The following is a 19,344-nucleotide window of genomic DNA, read 5'->3' on the forward strand; positions in this document are numbered from 1 at the left end:
GGGACTAGACTAGGATTTTTGGGGTCTTGCTTAGATCTTCTGTTATTACTTATTCGACCTGTTTCAAATGATTAGTTGCTAAAATGTTATAATGCGATTAGATAAGGGAACAATGTTGCCATTTGAGTTGGACCTTTTAACTTAATCCATCCATTTTAAGTTCTAAATTCAGTGTAGGTTATTGAAAATATGCGAATAATTTGGTGAATCAGACTTGTTTTGCATTTATTATTTATTCATTGTTTTGCCTTTTGTCTTTCTTTTGCTGCAAACACTTCTCAATAATGGTGTACTTGATAAGTATATCAAGGCTATTGACATTCCATCTTGCACCAAGTACTCTTTCATACAACTTCTTTCTGAAGTTTTAGCAACAAAAAGAGTTCATATATCTTTGGAAATAAGGCCGTTGTCATGTACAGCAGCCACTCCACCAAGAAATTTGATTATTGCTGTTAAAATTCGAGCTCAGAAAATATCTGAACTAGTGATGGGAAACTATAGATCAAGAACAATGCCCTGCATGTATGGCAGGATAAGTAAAGGTTAAAGGCACAAACAACAAATCACAAATATCACTATCCGTCTGGTTACTAAATACTGCTATCTGTTGATTGGCAGACACAAAATTTTATTCATCTTTATATCCTGATGGTCGAAAGGAGAAAGAGTCATCCATAGATCTGTGGGATATGTTTTCATTCCCAAACGAACGTACAAATGATCTCCCTATTTATGAAGAAGCACAAGGGTATCTGCATCATTTTGCACAAGGAGCAATACCAGTCCAAGCATGACTTTTTTGTTTTCAAGGCCGGAAAACAAACAGGAAGAAATGTTGAGAAATATGTATGAACATATTCAAATCAAAGTATCGGAGAAAAGTGAATTAGCAAGAATTCAAGAAAAACAAGATTGAAGATAACAGCTTTGTGCAGCATCACTAATCCAATATTCTGCTAGGTTAGTTGTCAGACACGGTAATATATATCTCATGTTGAAGTTTCATCCATGCATAATTGCACATTGGGTAAATAATATGCGATCTTTTTCCAGAGGGGATATTCCAGATAAAATCACAGAAGTGATATTTTATCCTTAGAAAGCATATAATTTTCTTTAAAGATGCTACTAATCGGCTTTAAACAATATAGTCTTTTCTGCTAGGGACACCAAGGTTAGAAATTCTACTATCAGAAGGATGAGAAGTTGAGAATCCAATATCCCACTATTGCATAGCACCTACAGAATCGACCGTTACCCCTAGAAAGAACTGATGTTAGTACCATAACAATTCCTCCCGTCTCCAAGAACTGATCTCATTGAACTTTACAACCAACGAGATTTCTTAGTCGTTCAATCAATCAGCAATTTCTTTTTACTTAGCTTCTCACAGATAAGGCTTGTATTACATCGAGAAGCAAAGCACTCAAGCTTGCAAATGAAAGATGAGATTTCTTAATCACAGTCAAAAGTTAACTGCTCGAGGCATTAATTAAAGGAGGAGTGGAAGAATGCAGCATATGCCGCATGAACTTCAGCAATATAAAGAACATAAGAAAGTGCATCTGCTTGGACATGCACATGTCCAGGTTGAATGTACCAAAACATATTGCAGAGTTCAATTCAGTGCAAGAAATATGGAGCTAGATTAAGAAACTACTTACTTCACATGGATATTAGAAACAAGGTCAATATACCCTTGTAGGGGCAGCAATTTGATTCCGCCTCCAAGTCCTGTTTTGAGGACTACAGAGAAGTAAAAATTTCTCTTATGGTTACAGAGTGGAATGTGAAACCTCACCATAATCATAGAGTCCATCAACGCCTCTGCAGATATAGCGCATTAGTAACAGCACAACTTCAACGAGCAAGTAGTATTTGTTATCTATTATCCCACTGCAAATTACTAACACACATGGAAAGTGTCAAGTGATTGAATAGGACACAGGGTCCCTGGATTACATACTAATTGTTTTTACAAGAAGTAGCACATATGACTAGTGATGAAGCATGTTAGAGAGCCATTCCAAGTTCCATGGTGTTTCAAAAAATTTCCGTGGATCCCTAGCAGACAATAGGTTTTCTTTTTTTGCTACAACTTTTAATTTTAAATTTACATTTAAAATAAAGGAAAAGTGTCAGATTCATTTCACCTTGCACAGATCCTCACCCTCCCCCAATCACACACAGAATTTCCAGCAAAATCTTTGTCCATTGTATCCTGACAATCATTTGCTTCTCCCACATCATTGAGTCACTTTTTTCTTCACTGTTTTACTTTGCAGCCATCACTAGACAATTTTCAGCTCTGTCTTACAACCCCCCCCCCCCCCACCTCTCTCTCTCTCTCTGACATTTTTATGACAATGTCACATGATTCTACCCAAATGCCTGTCCAATTTTTACATCACAATTATCGATTCACATCCGAAAGATTTCACTCATTAAAAAAGTCCTAACTAATTCACCAGCATTTTGGATTCTAAAAGAACTTCTTATAGGTAACTGTTTCCAAACAATCGATTAAGCTCAAGTCAAGTCATGTAAATGTCTGAGAGCTTTTTCCCTAGGTACCAGGGGCCGCAAGCATGAAGATAGTTTCTTCTCATGCTTTAGCAACTGACAAAAATCCGAATAGTCTTGCCAAGTTTGAATGCAAAGATAGCCAGCATGAATGGCTCAAATGATATTAGACACTTTTATCGTGCAAGAACATCAACCAGTTCAATAAACTTGGATATACTGAAAACTAACACCAGCTTACTATGAGAATTGTTGCCAACGAAAACAATAAACAGATTTGATATGTTGCCAACTACCATAATTAAAATAACAGGCAAGTTTCCTTCAAAAGCTACTTTGACTGTTTGGAGCAGGAACCAAGATTGAGGTATTGCAATTAATACCTTAGTTGAACTGCTTCCTGATAGCCTGAACTCATTCTTTGCCAGAGTTGATGGCACTGGAATAATCAGAGGCAACTAAAGTCCCCCACAACCCATATCCAAATTCTCTGCTCCACTTTCCTTAGAAGCATTTAAACTCATATTCAAACGAAATATCGATGTAAAAAAGCTCTAAATGAAGAAAGTGCAGGAACATTTTACTCTTATGCAGGTTCATTTTACAAAGAAGATGAGCTCACTCTGAACGAGCAAGAACCATTCATCAGTCCAAAAGTTGCTACCATCATCATTTCGGGTCGCGGTGTTTGCGACTGGCTTTGATGCATATTAAACATAGTTTGAAACCAATTGAGCAGTACCGTACAATAGACATCGATGTAAAAAAGCTCTAAATGAAGAAAGTGCAGGAACATTTTACTCTTATGCAGGTTCATTTTACAAAGAAGATGAGCTCACTCTGAACGAGCAAGAACCATTCATCAGTCCAAAAGTTGCTACCATCATCATTTCGGGTTGCGGTATTTGCGACTGGCTTTGATGCATATTAAACATAGTTTGTAACCAATTGAGCAGTACCGTACAATAGACACATTTTGCTGTAACCAGCAGGAAAGTTTTTTACCAGAAAATACTCAAATAAGAAAAACCTGAACAAAATGTAAATAAAATATCAAAATTAAAAATATTTTGCTGTGTTTCATGCTTTCTTTGTCATGACCTAATATTAAGAGATTCCCTCACATTATACTGCAGGTGTTCAGTCAGTTCAATTCACCTTCACAAACAACTGCCCCTATGCAATATGGCCAGCAACCCTATCTGGTGGTGGGGTAGCACAACTGCCCACAACTGGATTCGAATTACCCTCCAAGTCATCAGTCTCCACTCTCCATAGAAGTACCAGCACAATGGGTAGGGCGTATTTGGCCAAGATCATTTTGCTCTAACGACAACTCGGGGAAATTTTTCTGCAAAACAGCGGACTGTGGATCAGGTGAAGTTTCATGCAATGGTGCAGCTGCAATTCCACCAGCAAGTTTGGCAGAATTCACATTGGCAGCAGACAATGGGATGGATTTTTATGATGTTAGTCTTGTTGATGGCTTCAATTTGCCGCTTTCGATCACCCCACAATCTGGCTCTGGAAGCAACTGCACAAGCACTTCTTGTCCTGTTGATTTGAATGCAATCTGCCCTCAAGAATTGGCAATAAGAGATGATTCTGGGGGAGCTACTATTGGCTGCAAAAGTGCATGTTTGGCTTTTAATCAACCACAGTTTTGCTGCACAGGAGAGTTTGGATCCCCACAAACTTGTCCACCCACAATTTTTTCATCATACTTCAAGAACCAGTGTCGTCAGTCTTATAGTTATGCATATGATGATCTAACCAGCACTTTTACTTGCACTGGTGGACCAAACTACCTTATTACCTTTTGTCCTTGCGAGACTAGACTAGGATTTTGGGGTCTTGCTTAGATGGTTCGTTATTACTTATGTGACCCGTTTCAAATAATTATTTGCTAAATATACAATAACGTAGATATTGCCACAGTTCCAGAACCATCAGTTTCGATTTAATAACTGACGATTCAAGTTCTTCTAAAATATAGGTAGAAGCTAAACCAGTCCTTATAAGGATGGTTATAATTACGGTTCTTGAACTTATAGTTCTGGTTTCTTCCGATTACAGTTCAGTTCTTTTAATTATGTTTAAATACTTGTTGTTATAAAAAATGAACATTATGCAAGGAAAAAAGAAAAAAATGATACAAATTTTATGAAAAAAATATCTCATTGTTGATTAGATTAAATTAGATTGATCTTAGATTTAGATTAGTCATGGAGTATAGATTTAGTAATAGAATGGGACAATGGGTTGTTGGACTAGGTTTGGAGATGCTTGTATAATGGTATTAGAAGCTGACTATTGATGTTGAACTCTATACTGCCAAATAGGTTCAAGTAGCAAATATGTTTTTAGACGGTTTAAACGAGTTGCAAACCGCCGATTTTGATTCTGGTTCAAAATTTTGGTGAACATGAATTTGAACCTCTAGTTACAATTATGATTTTGGTTCCGATTTCCAAAATCCAGTTAAACAAACCGCCAGGTTAGTTCCGATTCATATCTGAACCATAGCGACCCCTACTATAATGCAATTAGAAAGGGGAACAACGTTGTCATTTGAGTTGGACCTTTTACCTTAGTCCAACCATTTTTAGTTCTAAATTCGGTGTAGGCTATTTAAAATATGCAAGTAATTTGGTCAATCAGACTTGTTTTGCATTTATTAGTTATTTATTGTTTTGCATTTTGTTTTTCTTTTGCAGCAAATACTTCTCAATAATGGTGTACTTCATAGGCTATTGACATTTCATCTTGCACCAAGCACTTTTTCATGCAACTTCTTTCTTAAGTTTTAGCAACAAAAGAGTTCATTTACTTTAGGAAATAAGGCCGTTGTCATGTACAGCAGCAGCCACTCTTCCAAGAGTTTTTATTACTGCTGTTAAAATTCAGGCTCAGAAAATAACTGAACTAGTGATGGGAAACTATAGATCAAGAATAATGCCTTGCGTGGATAACAGGATAAGTGAAGGTGAAAGGCACGGACCAGGAACGGTTAATTATTTACATTTTGCACAACGCGTAACTTTATTTTCACAAGGCGTAACTTTGTTTGCACAACGTGTAACTTTAAAACAAATTTTTACGAGCCACACACACGTTATTAAAAACGACGTACAAGAAGTGATTAAGACCATACAAATTTTTGAGGCCAAATCTTGGCCATGAACAGCTCAGGAACGGTCCGTCCACCTGATGATCGTCCCTACCCCGTATCCGAAAGGCACAGACTACAAATCACAAAGAAAATATTATAAAGGTTAATATCTCCATCTGTGGGGTTGCTAAATACTACTATTCGTTGGCAGACAAAATTTTATTCATCTTTTCCAAAGATCTGGTTGCTAAATACTACTATACGTTGATTGGTAGAAAGAAGAAAGAGTCATCCAAAGATCTGGGGGACATGTTTTCATTACCAAACAAACATACAAAAGGTCTCCCTACTTATGGAAAAGTACATGGATATCTGCATCATTTTGCAAAAGGAACAATACCAGTCCATGCATGACTTTTTGTATTCAAGCTGGAAAAGATACAAGATAAAACGTTGAGAAATACATCAGGACACATTCAAACCAAAGCATTGGAGAAAATTGAACTAGTAAGAACTCCAGAAAAATTAAGGTTGAAGATAACAGCTTTGTGCAGTATCACCCATCAGTCTTATTCTAGGTTAATTGTCAGACACAGTATTATGTCTCATGTTGAAGTTTCATCCATGCATATGGGGTAAATAATATGCGACTTTTTGTCAGAGGGGATATTCTGGATAAAATCGTGGAAGTGACATTTTATCCTGGAAAGCATATAATTTTCTTCAAAGATTCTACTAATCAGCTTTAAACATTATAGTCTTTTTGCTAGGGACACCAAGATTAGAAATTCTACTATCAGAAGGATAAGAGGTTGAGAATCCTATACCCACAATACAGCAAAGCACCAAAAGAATTGACTGTTACCCCTAAAAAGAACTGATGTTAGTACCATAGCAATTGCTCCCATCTCCAAGAATCGATCTCATTGAACTTTAAAACCAAAGAGATCTCTTAGTAGTTCGATCAATCAGCAATTTCTTTTACTTGGCTCCTCATGGATAAGGCTCGTCTTACATCGAGAAGCTAAGTGCTCAAGCTTGCAAATGAAAGATGAGATTTCTTAATCCCAGTTTTGAGGAGTTAATTATCCACCAAACATGAATCATAAAGACGCATTTTCAGGCTTTTTCCATAAGCAGCAATAAGCAATGCCTCTGCTCGACCTACAAAAGAATATTTAACTGCATCAGTAGCATTTTAATCTGTTCTAGCATGGTCATTTGCAATTTTCTTAAGCAAGAGCTTGTAGTCACAATCATTAGTAATTAACGAAACCAACGAAGTAAATAGTTGCATCATTTGGTTCAAGAAAGATGGTAAACAACAAGGAGAAATTTTGATTACACTCTGGTAGAGGACATCCCTGGGCCTCCTGGCCTTCCTAAACCACTTCCGAGTACTCTCTTATACAGACTAGTTGATTAAGATGGACGAACAATTGGCTAAGGAAGGTTTGGATATCATAAGAAATAAACAAATAAAAGGTATTGCAATGCTATGGGACCTCAGATTCTTGCAAGTAGCTCTTATATTTTGTAGACAATGTGGAAATAATAGTGCATAAGAAGTTAACTAAAGGTCACCTATCGTGTTCTCTTTGTGCCAACTTCCACACCTTAAAAAGAACACGAAGAAACTATGCGAAAAGAAGACTCGGAATGAATAGGATATTTTTGCATCAATGGGTGAAAAAGAAAAGCTGGTCAAGATCCTAATAAGGACCTCGACCTTGCAAACCGGCCAACATTCTAGGTGGCTTTAATAGATAACTGGGTGAATCAATGCTGGTTTCATCTGGAACAAGAAGGGTAAAAAATACTATGACTCAAGTCTGTAGAGCAGGCATTCAAGTATCCCTGCCCTACTTTGACTTTCTATCCCCCCAAATAAACAGACCAAAAGATGAAAACTACATATTTTATTCTCAGTGAAGATGAAAACAAAGAACACAATTGAGGAGTACACTAACCATGATCTTTCTTCCTCTTTAACTGAGAACTCAAAGAGGGAAACATCATGGACGCAGCTTCCCTGCTATCATCCTGCCAATATTTTTAATATCAGGAGAATGAAAATATAAAATTCCAAATCTCGCATAGGTTGTACTAAAGGAGACTGAATAAAGCAGTCAAAAGAAGGAAGTCATAAAGATGGCATGCAGCAGTCAAAAATTAACTTCTTTGAGGCATTAATTAAAGAAAGAGTGGAAGGATGCAGCATATGCAGCACAAACTGCAGTACTAGAAGAATGCAGTATATGCTGCATGAACTTCAGTAACATAGAGAACATAAGAAAGTGCATCTGCTTGGCCATCCACATGTCCAGGTTGAATGTATCAGAAAATATTATAGAGTTCAATTCAGTGCCAAGAAATATGGAGGAACTAGATTAAGAAACTAACTACTTCACATGGACATTGGAAACTAGGTCAATATACCCTTGTAGTGGCAACAATTTGATTCTCCTTCTAAATCCTACTTGGAGGACTACAGAGAAGTACAAATTTATCCTATGCTGAGACAAAGCCAAATCTAGAATAAACCAAAAAAAAAAAAATCCCAAACCATAAAACTAGGTAAGCCATCACATTTGATATGCTATTCATGCCCCTAAGAAATCTCTTGTACATGTAAATGAAAACATGACATCAGTGCTAAACATGTACTAGCTGTCACATTTGGTTAGAGTTGAAGTGAAACCTCAACTTCTCAACTTCTTGCAACCTCAGCATAATCACAGAGCCCATTAAAACCTCTGCAGATATAGCGCATCATTAATAGCACTACTTGAACAAGCAAGTATTTCTTAACTATTATCCCACTGAAGTTAACCATTCCAAGTTCCATAGTGTTTCAAAAAAGTTTCCTTGGATTGAATTGACATGTAGGCGTCCATCCCAACAGGTATAGGATCATTTCAAGACCCAGCCCTCAACCTAAGATTACAGCTTCAAAATTGCCTCATTATTGTCAGACTAGAATTCCAGAAACTTAACTTCATCCCGACTAATAGTTTTGACCGACCACAAGTTCAATAATTTTTTCTAACATTGTACTTGAAAGCTACTTGCACAAAAGGGGGTAAAATACAATTGTATGAAAATATGATAGGATAAGTACATTAGAAGTGCAGTTTAGAAGTTGAGAAAGTCTATAAAGGATAGCTTTATCTAAAACGTGTGGGTCCCTAGCAGAAAATAGGTTTTTTTTTTTTGTTCCTACAACTTCTAATACTAAATTTACATTTAAAACAAAGTAAAAGTGCCAGACTTCACCTTGCATAGATCCTCACCCTCCCCCATCACACAGAATTTCCAGCCAACACCATCATATTCAGATGTTTATCATTCCATTCACCATCTTTGTCCATTGTTTCCTGACCTCATTTGCTTTCTCCACATGACTGAGTCACTTTTACTTCACCCGTTTACTTCTGCAGCCATAACTAGACAATTTTGAGCTCTCTCTCTGTCTCTCATAGAAATTTTTTATGACAATGTCAAAAATCCGAATAGTCTTGCCAAGTTTGAATGCAAAGATAGCCAGCATGAATGGCTCAAATGATATTAGACACTTTACCGTGCAAGAACATCAACGAGTTCAGTAAATTTGACAAATGAAAACAATAAACAGATTTGCCATGTTGCCAACTACCAATAATTAAACTAATACGCAAGTTTCCTTCAAAAGCTTCTTTGACTGTTTGGAGCAAGGAAGCAAGATTGAGGTATTGCAATTAATACCTTAGTTGAACTGCTTCCTGACAGCCTGAACTCATTCTTCCACACAGCTGATGGCACTGGAATAACAGAAAACCCAGAGGCAACCAAAATCCCAATCCACAGTCCATATCCAAATCCTCCGCTCCACCATCCCTAGAAGCATTAAAACTTATATTCAAATGAATTATCGATGGAAAAAAAAGCTCTGAATGAAGAAAGTGCAGGAACTGATATATGAACACTAGTGTATATATACTGTCCCCGGAAGAAGACGGACATTTTCATAGAGAACAGTAAAAGTACTGATAACAAAATTGAAAGTTAAACTACTTGCAGAGAAACCAGTCCACATTGAGACAGGAATGGTTGACTGTCCAGTCAAGAATTTAAAAAGTCTAGACTTAATTGTCACACAGAAATTCCAATGTGCAATCAAACTTCACATTAAACATCCGAAATATACGTGGCAGAATTATGCTGAGCAGTTGAAATCTTTATATCCTTAAACATTAGCTTGACATATAATGGTTCACTTCAGTTCCAAAAAGAGGCCACAACTTCCATTGTTACTGAGGAAGCCTTTATGCAGACAATATGTCTAACGTTATCATACATTAACTTCAACTTATCAAATCATAGCAAGACATTAAGGATTCCATATTTGCAGTCCTTTCTTTTAAAAAAAATAAGATGTATATGAAGAAAAGAACAGAAGTAGACATGTATATACACATGACTGACTTCTAACAAGAGGAGAACCTTTTCAAACTCCTATCTATTTAGCCTGATTATTGCTAATTTAGTTAAACATGCAAACCATTTCTCAATTGAAACACCCAATCTGATTTAATACTATTTTAAGTACAGTCCTCTTCCTTGTTCTTAGATATGGCTTTTCAGATGACTTCATGAAAATTCCTCACTCACAATCATAAAATAGCATTCTAAACAGAGGATTCTTTTCCCAGACTCCCCAAATAAGATGGCTATTTAAAGGCAGCAGCAGCACATCAAAGATGCAGGTTCATTCTACAAAGAAGATGAGCATACTCCAAAAGCGTAAGAACCATTCATCAGTCAAAAAATAGCTACCTTCATCATTCCCGGTTGCAATGTTTGTGGCCGGTTTGGAGGCATGTTAAACATAGTTTGTGGCCCACTGGAGCAGTACCATACAATAGACATATTTTGGTATAGCCAGCAGAAAATTTTTTGACCAGCAAATAGTCAAATAATAAAAACCTTCCATTGTTACTGAGGAAGCCTTTATGCAGACAATATGTCTAACGTTATCATACATTAACTTCAACTTATCAAATCATAGCAAGACATTAAGGATTCCATATTTGCAGTCCTTTCTTTTAAAAAAAATAAGATGTATATGAAGAAAAGAACAGAAGTAGACATGTATATACACATGACTGACTTCTAACAAGAGGAGAACCTTTTCAAACTCCTATCTATTTAGCCTGATTATTGCTAATTTAGTTAAACATGCAAACCATTTCTCAATTGAAACACCCAATCTGATTTAATACTATTTTAAGTACAGTCCTCTTCCTTGTTCTTAGATATGGCTTTTCAGATGACTTCATGAAAATTCCTCACTCACAATCATAAAATAGCATTCTAAACAGAGGATTCTTTTCCCAGACTCCCCAAATAAGATGGCTATTTAAAGGCAGCAGCAGCACATCAAAGATGCAGGTTCATTCTACAAAGAAGATGAGCATACTCCAAAAGCGTAAGAACCATTCATCAGTCAAAAAATAGCTACCTTCATCATTCCCGTTTGCAATGTTTGTGGCCGGTTTGGAGGCATGTTAAACATAGTTTGTGGCCCACTGGAGCAGTACCATACAATAGACATATTTTGGTATAGCCAGCAGAAAATTTTTTGACCAGCAAATAGTCAAATAATAAAAACCTAAATAAAATGTAAATAAAATATCAAAATGATATTGTATACTCCACATATATGGCTATGCTGAAACATACAAGTGCTATCAAACCATGTAACATGCCTTTTCTGAACCTTCAAACCGTTTGAAACCATAATCAATACATTTTATTAATTGTATAACAATAAAAATATTTTAGAATCTCACTGCATTTGGGTACAGATGATGTTAATAAATAAGTGTATCACCACATTAAGATAAAAGTACACAAGACAGCAAAAACATAAATCATTTTTGAAGCCATGAGAGTTGTCAGAAGGACAATTAGACAAACTTGTCAGCATCTAAACAAGGAATTTAAAATATGAATAATGGTCTCAGATGGTAACATCTTTTTTACAGGAAAGAACATATCTTGCTGTTGGTAGTATTTGCTAACCTGCTTACCATCTTTTGGGTATGGAATTGATTGCTCTATATAGGCAGTAGTTCCTGAAATAGGAGACTTGGCTTAGAGAGATGTCTTTCCAGCTAATAAGTAAATAAATTTGACACAGGAAAACAAATTATTACAAAAATGCCACAACACAGTATCTAGCTATATAGCAGATAAAGCAGAAACATAAGAAAACTGATCATTTCAGAAACTACTGCACAAATGAAAACCTGAAAAGCTTTGGAACAGACAAATATACGTACCCATTGGAGCATTAAAACTATTAAGCAACTGTACAATAGACTTTGTGTCTAAACGCTTCCGCAATCTCCTGCCAATTGGTACTTTCAAGTGAGGGGAATCAAAAACCTAGAGTTTTGCAGAAAGAAAACAGAAGACTGTATAAGTGGTGAAGGATCATGTGGTTGATATCCCAAAGAATCAAAGAATGCTCATTTACCAATCCCACTCATCTGACTTCCCAAAAAAACAGAAGGATACATACAGAGGTTAAGGAAAGGGTGATAATTCAAAACATTGGAAAGAAGCATTTTTAACTTCGCTGCAAATGGGAGAAGAAAAAGAAGATTATAAACAAGCTGGATAACATGGGAAAAAAATGAGTCTATTAACCCCTTAGGCAGCAGAAAGTCGTAATTAAAGCTCTTCCAATTCCCAGACTTCCATCAGTGTAGAACTCATTTCAATGCCAAAAAGTGATTGACTAGATTTAAAGACAAGTACCAGTACATTCTACAATAACAAAGACGGGAACCCCAAAAGCCATATTCATTCATATGTATTTAGATGTCAACTTGAAATTCTACTTTTGTCAACTCTAAAGCAACAAAATGACAATGCCCAAATCTTCTTACCAACATATTATAACCTTCTCAACAACGGCTTAACTAAAACATGAGCACCATGAACAGCCTCAGTTTTGTTTTGTTTTGTTCTTCACTCATAAGCAATTTTATATCAAGTATCTATCAGTAGACTTCTCAATATTAGACACATCTGTCAGTACTAGGACAAAAACACACAAACTGGAACCTTACTTAAAAGTTAAAACCTTTCTTCTCTTTCTTGTGGAAACTCATTCCCAGGTAGTTTCATGCGCTATCTATTGTAAATCATTGAAATGACTTGTAAAAACATGTTGCGCAGCAAACTCAGTTCCACGAAGTTGTCCTTAAATACTTCTACAGCAAGATTCAATAGCAGGGATATCAGTATCAAGCCTAATTAAACTATAATCCAGGACTTCCCTGGCAATTTTAACACATGCTTATCTTTGCTAATAATAAGAACCCAATGATTAAAACGCTGATTAAAGCACAACCCTTGTGAATTAGAGGCACCTATTCAGCCAAAATAGACAAAACCAGAGCAGTGCACAAATGTATAATCTCCAAAGAACAAGGTACCAGCATTCAATGCAGCCAAACACAATTGGCATCTCATTTGGTTTCTAGCACTGATCAAAAGCAGAACAAATTTCAAATTCATACCATTAACTAAAGAACAAACAAAATCCAGAAAGTACATAGACACGGGACGCCATACCTGTGCAGAATGATCCGGTTTCAAGAGAGCCAAGGCTCCGGAAGCATCAGGGTCAACTCCAATAACCCATTCGGAACCCAAATTCGGACTCCCATTGCCATGGAAGTTCAGAAGATCACTAGAACAATTACTATTACTACTACTATTATAATCAATTTTCTCAGGGAAAGGGCAGGAGAGGGAATCCAACCAATTCTGTCTAAGTTGAGCCTCTGTAATCAACTTATTCCCCTTCTTCCCTCTTGAGCTTTTTCGCCGGGGCGGCGGGATAAGCTGGTCAGGAGTTATAACTACAGCATGGTCTACAGAAGGGGTAAGAGTGGTGGCAGTGGAGAAGAGCTTGAAAGTGGTGGCTACGGTAGAGGAGAAGCGGAGGAGGAATGGTTGGGCGAGTTTGGTGGAGAAAGGGGTCATGAATTCAGAAGGGAAATGCGAGATTTGGGACTGGAAGTGGAAGTGGGAAGTTTCCATGAACTGGGAAGAAAGGAAGGAAGGGTTTGGAGAGAAAAGGAGGGAAAGAGGGAAGAAATCAAGAGAGAAATATGGGGTTGGGTTGGTTAGTTGGGTAATTGAGGTTTTGTCTGGAGTGAGGAAAGTTTGGTACATATGGGCTAAAGTTCGGTTTGAATCCTTAACCCGGTCTGAAAGTGTTCAATGATAACCCCACTGAGTCTAATCAAGTCAAAACATCTAACGTTTAAAAAGTGGAAAAATGATCGGTTTCATTCTTTATATTTCACAAAAATATTCTTTTTATCCCTCACTTTTAAAACGAAACAATTTCATCCTTAACATTTAAAAACTAAAGTTATTATATCCCTGAACTCAAATTTCAATATGAATCAAACCACCAATCAACCTGATGACAAATTTTGGGGGTGTAATTGGTAGATCACTTGGTTAAGTCAACTTGATATTCATGTGAAATTTAATGAACCTAAAAATAAAAAATAAAAAATTATAACATAAAAAAGAAAAATTAATCTTTCATACATTATCATTGTATACACTGACGGTTTTATGTACCGTCATATCATTTTAATTTATATTTAAACATCAAATTTTATATTTATGATACACATCTAGATTCGCAAGCGGATATACTAATAGTGCATAAAAAGATTTACCAAAAAAAAAAAAACTCTAATATTCCAAGACAAAGAATGGCCTTTTATGTTATAATTTTTATTTTTTTGGTTTAATAAATGTCATGTAAATATGATGAAGTTGACTGAGTGATCTGTCAATTCTATTTCCGAAATTTATTACTGGGTTATTGGATGGTTTGATTTAGATTGAAAATTAGGTTCAAGGATGTAATAGCTTTAATTTTTAAATGTCAGGGACAAATTTGCTTCATTTTAAAAGTGAGGGAAGAAAAGAATATTTTTACGAAATGTGAGGGATGAAACATGTCATTTTCCCTTAAAACTTTATTCATAACACGTTTAAAATTAATATGTGTTCATTTATTTTTTTTAAGGAATTTGAACAAACTTTTATCGAGTTAAAATAATTTGAACATTTTATATGTGAATCCCAACATTCCTACTTATTAAGTCATTGAAGCCAAACATGACATTTGACAGAATATAAATATTGTTTATGTTTAGTTTGATTGATTGGTAAATTAAAGTCGAACAAATACTTATCGAACTTAAATTACTCCCTCCGTCCCAATTATTTAGTTATGTTTGGGGATTCTAACTTTTTAAAAATAGTGGCTTGATTGTGACTTTGTACTTCTTTTTCTAATTTTACCGTCACAAATTCAAAATTCAAATTTGAATAGTAACATGCATATGATTAGAAAGAAGTGTTATATTGGAAAGAGAGACTAAAAGGTGATTTGACTTTTTCAACATGACAAATATTTTAGGACATTCCAAAATAAAAAGTATGACACTTTCAATGGGACGGATGAAGTAATTTAATATGGAGGTTAGTTTCTTAGTTTAATTATAATGGTTATGTTTGGTTAAGATCAAGATTGCAATTTTTTTTTTCCAATACAATTTGTAAACTTGTAGCATTGTTAGGTAGACTTGTAGTTGTAACAAGTTCAAGTAGTTGAATTAGTTAACCTTTTTTTTTTTTAATGCTTAAAGAATGGAAGTCTAGTCAAGTTTGTTATGTATGTTATCGGCTGCTAAATGCTCAAGGATATGCTTTACTTTTGCAAACTACTAGTCTATCAGTCTAAATAAAAGCATATAATAAGCTTTTACAAATTTGATACATGCAAATCATTTTTTACACTGAAAAGTGTAGCAAGTAACCGAGGAGAAGGTGATAGATGAATAAGGAAATGAAGAAAAAAAATTGCTATTACAAGAGCAAAGAAAGAAAAAAAGAAAGGTGTGTTGGACAATGGTCACATATATATTAACAATATCTAAATTAACAAATCTAGCATTGTCATGCTCTTCATGTTGCTACATTTGATCACAACATAGTCTACTACCAAACATCTTAATTAATGGAATCAAATTTATTAAGATACGAAGTTATAGACGTATGAAGCATATATAAACTTTGTTTCAAGTAGAATTGATTCACCACCGTCTTTTTCATGTACAAAAGCTCCAGTTTATTCCACAAAGTCTTTGGTTGCCTTTTCTTGAGCAATTTCACATAAAACCTTATCGGAGAGATTTAGAATAATTGCCGAGAGGGCCTTATTATCCATTTTTTCGAATTTGCTTATCCATAATTTTTTCTGAGTTTTTCTCCTTTTTGAACAGCGCTACTTCTACTTCATCTTGGATGAGAATAGCTTTCATCTTAATCTGCCACAAACTGAGGCTGACACATTGGTCAAACTTTTCAATATAGGTCTTGGTTATTGTCATAATGGTTATTGTCAAAAAACTTAGTCCAGGTAATCAGGCTCTGATACCATTTTATTAGGATCCCATCCTAGTAATTATGAAAAGGTTAATTTGACAACTCACAAAAGTGATAACAAAGGCGGTAATAAAATGAGGAGAAAAATAATAAAAGACAATATTAACACAAAAATTTACGTGGTGATTTGATCAATTACACCTACATCGGAGAGGGTGAGCAAAATCCACTATAATGAAAAAAAAAATGAGAAATTTCTAATTTTGTGATGAATTTAAAAAAAATTCTACAAAAGGGGTGATTTTGGCATTGGATTCCGTCCGGAGGTCTTCGCATTCCTGAAATGCGAGCTCAGTGAGCTCGCATTTCAGGAATGCGAGGTTAGAGAAGAGCTCGCATTCGCGGAATGCGAGCTCTACTTATTGAGCTCGCATTCCGCAAATGCGAGCTCTTCTGTATTTTTATTTTTTATTTTTTGAGAGCTAGGGAATTATTTCCAGAAAGCTCCTAAATGTTTTTTTTTTAAATGTTGCAAATATTTAAAATTTTGCAAATAGCTCGCATTTGTTAAATTTGACCTCCAAAAATTGTATTTAACTTTTTTGTTAGATTTCGCATTTATAAGTATGACTTTCAGAAAATTAAATTCAAAAATGTTAGGAAAAAAATTTTAAATGATATTTACGAGCTCCATAAAAAATATAAAAGTAAATGTAAATATTGTTTGTTTTGTAGAATTTGCCTTTACTAAAATGGTGTCGGTAGTAAAATCTTATTTTAAAATCTCTACTAAAATCTTATTTTTCGGAGAAAGGTTAGAGAAATTTTGTTTAAAAATCTGTAATTAGCAGAGGAATAATGTTTTTTTTTTATTTTAAAACTTGCACGTGGCTAAAGTCATCAAATATGTGCTAAAACAAAATCAGATTAACAATAATCTTTTTAATATAATTTACTATACATGCATAATTCTTTTATAATAAAAAAAATTGGTAATTGTACGGTTGAAAATACGTTATTTTATTATAATACATTTAAATTGTGGAAAAAGTACACATGCATAGTTCTTTCTATTTCATAGATCAATGTAAAAATAGAATGAAATTGTTAACATGTAAGGTGTTGACTATTTGTTGTGAATAAAATATTAAGTGTTTTTCCTTTTGTATCAAATAAATTTTTTTGATCAAATTCTAATTTTCCTTTCTTATTAATGAATCGTATTTATTTGTTGAAACCGATGAATATTAGTTATAAGAATATAATAGTTAATAGTCATTAATATATGTTACAATTTCAATTGTAATTTTAGAAATTTCATAACGCAATGTTTTTTTTAAAAAAATTATATAAGTTATTTTTATGAAATGCATGTTATTTTTTTGGTAGTTGAAAAGGAAAAGGAAAAAAATTAAAGCAAAGATCTAGCGATTAAATCTTGCGTGTTTTACCTAACTTACAATTATTTGGGCTGGATTACTATTTTGATTAAAAATATAAAGCGATAATGAAAACAAAGTTATACTGCAGCAAAAATCCTAAAACCCTAAGTGCTAAAGCCGTAAAACACTAAATCGTAAATCTTAGAAACCTAATCCTTGTAAACCCTAAAACATTAAATCAAGGTTGTTGGGTTTATTAATATCCATTAAAAAATATTTTTGCGGCACGATAGGATTACTATTTTCATTAAAAATCTAAAGTCCTAATCAAGGCACACTATTGTCAAACTAAAATCCTATGGCGGTCAAACCCGAAAGTACTATTCTCGTAAAACAGTAATTCTTGATCTCTGAAACCGTAAAATCCTGAATCCTAAAAGTCTCAAACCCTGAGTGGTATCTCTAATGTAATCAGTAGCAGAATCAAAGATATGATATTTTCTTTTGTCTACAACTCATTTGATCTTCTGTTTTGTTGCAGAAGCATGTGCCACCGATTTCTATCCCTCAAAATAGCTGGAAAAGTTATGAGAAAGGTAAAGGAAAACAGGTGTGACACTTGCTGTAGAGAGAGACAGATCCGAGTCTCGGATCGGAAGGTTGAATATAAATCCGAGCTCGGATCATTAGGATCCAAGGACTTCCCATGATGGATCCGAGGTCGGATCTTCTGACCTCGAATACACTCCTACAGAAGTACAGATGAGGGATCGGTTCTGTCTTAGCTCTCACGGATCCGTGCTCGGATCGGTTCCATTAAATTTCCAGTTTTTTCGCTTTTTTCGTTTTTCCTTCGTTTTTGCTCCTAATTTCTTGTACACTTTATCCTCTGGACTATCTTCACATTGATTTCAGCTCGTGCATGAACTTCATATGGAATGTCCCTCACAATCTCACAAAATTAATGCATTTATCCACTCATTTAATCAACTCAAAAAAATGGGCAAAATTGAACATTTTGGCCATTAACTTGAAATTTTGGACAATATTTTTTACAAATTTTGACAGAATTTCTCCTAAAAAATGGACAAAACTCCCTGTCAACAACCTCAATTTCAAGAAAATTAACCTTATGACAATATTTCCAAATACAAAACCAACATTTTCAAGCCATAGACAACTAAAATTATGCATTTCAAAATACAAACATCCATAACATAAGGTAATCCCTCCCCCACACTTAAAATTCACAATGCCCTCATTGTAGAGGAAAGTAAAAGAAACTGAAACTTCCCTCAAAATGAGTGGTGATTCATTTAGAAGCCATAATTCCTCACGATCATCCAAATTGTTGCATCAATGAAACAAAAGGTACGAATGATGGGCTTTTTACATCAATGCAAGTTTAATTCCGATTTTACACCCGTTGGACTGCAAGTATACAGGTCGCAATTGTAGTACAAAATGTGTATCGAGTCGATCCCACGAGGAGCAATTAAATTGCTAAGCATACTCTTAATTCCAATACCTTTTTACGCGAATGTCGACATTTGTGAATGCCAACCCCCGGTTACTCAGTATGTGAATCATTGGAGTAGAAAAGTAATAATATTATTCTTTTCTCTTTTTTTTTCAGATAATTTCTTTTTCCCTCTAAGTATAATTAAAGGAAGGATTTGGCCTTGTCTTTGACTATATCAGTCACTTACTTATAAATCTCATGTAAAAATGATAAATATCATTAATCTTGCAAAATTCTAAGCATAATTTTTCTTATTTAATCAAATATACTTTCTAAAATGTAAAAATCCTAATAGCATAATAATTCATTCCAAGCCAAATAAGAATTAA

At 34.8% G+C, this 19,344-nt stretch overlaps 1 protein-coding gene and 1 pseudogene across 6 annotated transcripts; one reads left to right on the forward strand and one right to left on the reverse strand.

Annotated features, from left to right (window-relative positions):
- The first annotated feature begins 1,514 nt into the window (after nucleotides 1-1,514).
- LOC113693983 (thaumatin-like protein 1) lies at nucleotides 1,515-4,388 on the forward strand (annotated as a pseudogene).
- A 1,121-nt stretch (nucleotides 4,389-5,509) lies between these two features.
- LOC113703027 (Holliday junction resolvase MOC1, chloroplastic) lies at nucleotides 5,510-13,847 on the reverse strand. 6 transcript variants are annotated; one of them, XR_003451340.2, is made up of 7 exons: nucleotides 13,265-13,847; nucleotides 11,962-12,067; nucleotides 11,702-11,754; nucleotides 9,383-9,514; nucleotides 7,609-7,681; nucleotides 6,529-6,820; nucleotides 5,510-5,771 (listed from the first exon to the last, which is right to left on the reverse strand). XR_003451340.2 is itself a non-coding variant. In XM_027224236.2 (6 exons), the coding sequence occupies exons 1-6, from the start codon at nucleotides 13,733-13,735 to the stop codon at nucleotides 6,720-6,722; spliced, it is 936 nt and encodes a 311-aa protein (XP_027080037.1). In that variant the 5' UTR covers nucleotides 13,736-13,847; the 3' UTR covers nucleotides 6,237-6,719. The 6 variants fall into 6 exon arrangements, 2 of the variants coding, with proteins under 2 accessions (XP_027080037.1, XP_027080049.1); XR_003451345.2 differs by lacking the exon at nucleotides 5,510-5,771 and adding an exon at nucleotides 8,915-9,072 and having other exon boundaries at nucleotides 6,755-6,802; nucleotides 13,265-13,846; XR_003451342.2 differs by lacking the exon at nucleotides 5,510-5,771 and adding an exon at nucleotides 8,915-9,084 and having other exon boundaries at nucleotides 6,755-6,802; nucleotides 13,265-13,846.
- Between the last annotated feature and the right edge of the window lie 5,497 nt (nucleotides 13,848-19,344).

Source organism: Coffea arabica, chromosome 1e (assembly GCF_036785885.1).
Source record: "Coffea arabica cultivar ET-39 chromosome 1e, Coffea Arabica ET-39 HiFi, whole genome shotgun sequence".
Lineage (NCBI taxonomy): Eukaryota > Viridiplantae > Streptophyta > Magnoliopsida > Gentianales > Rubiaceae > Coffea > Coffea arabica.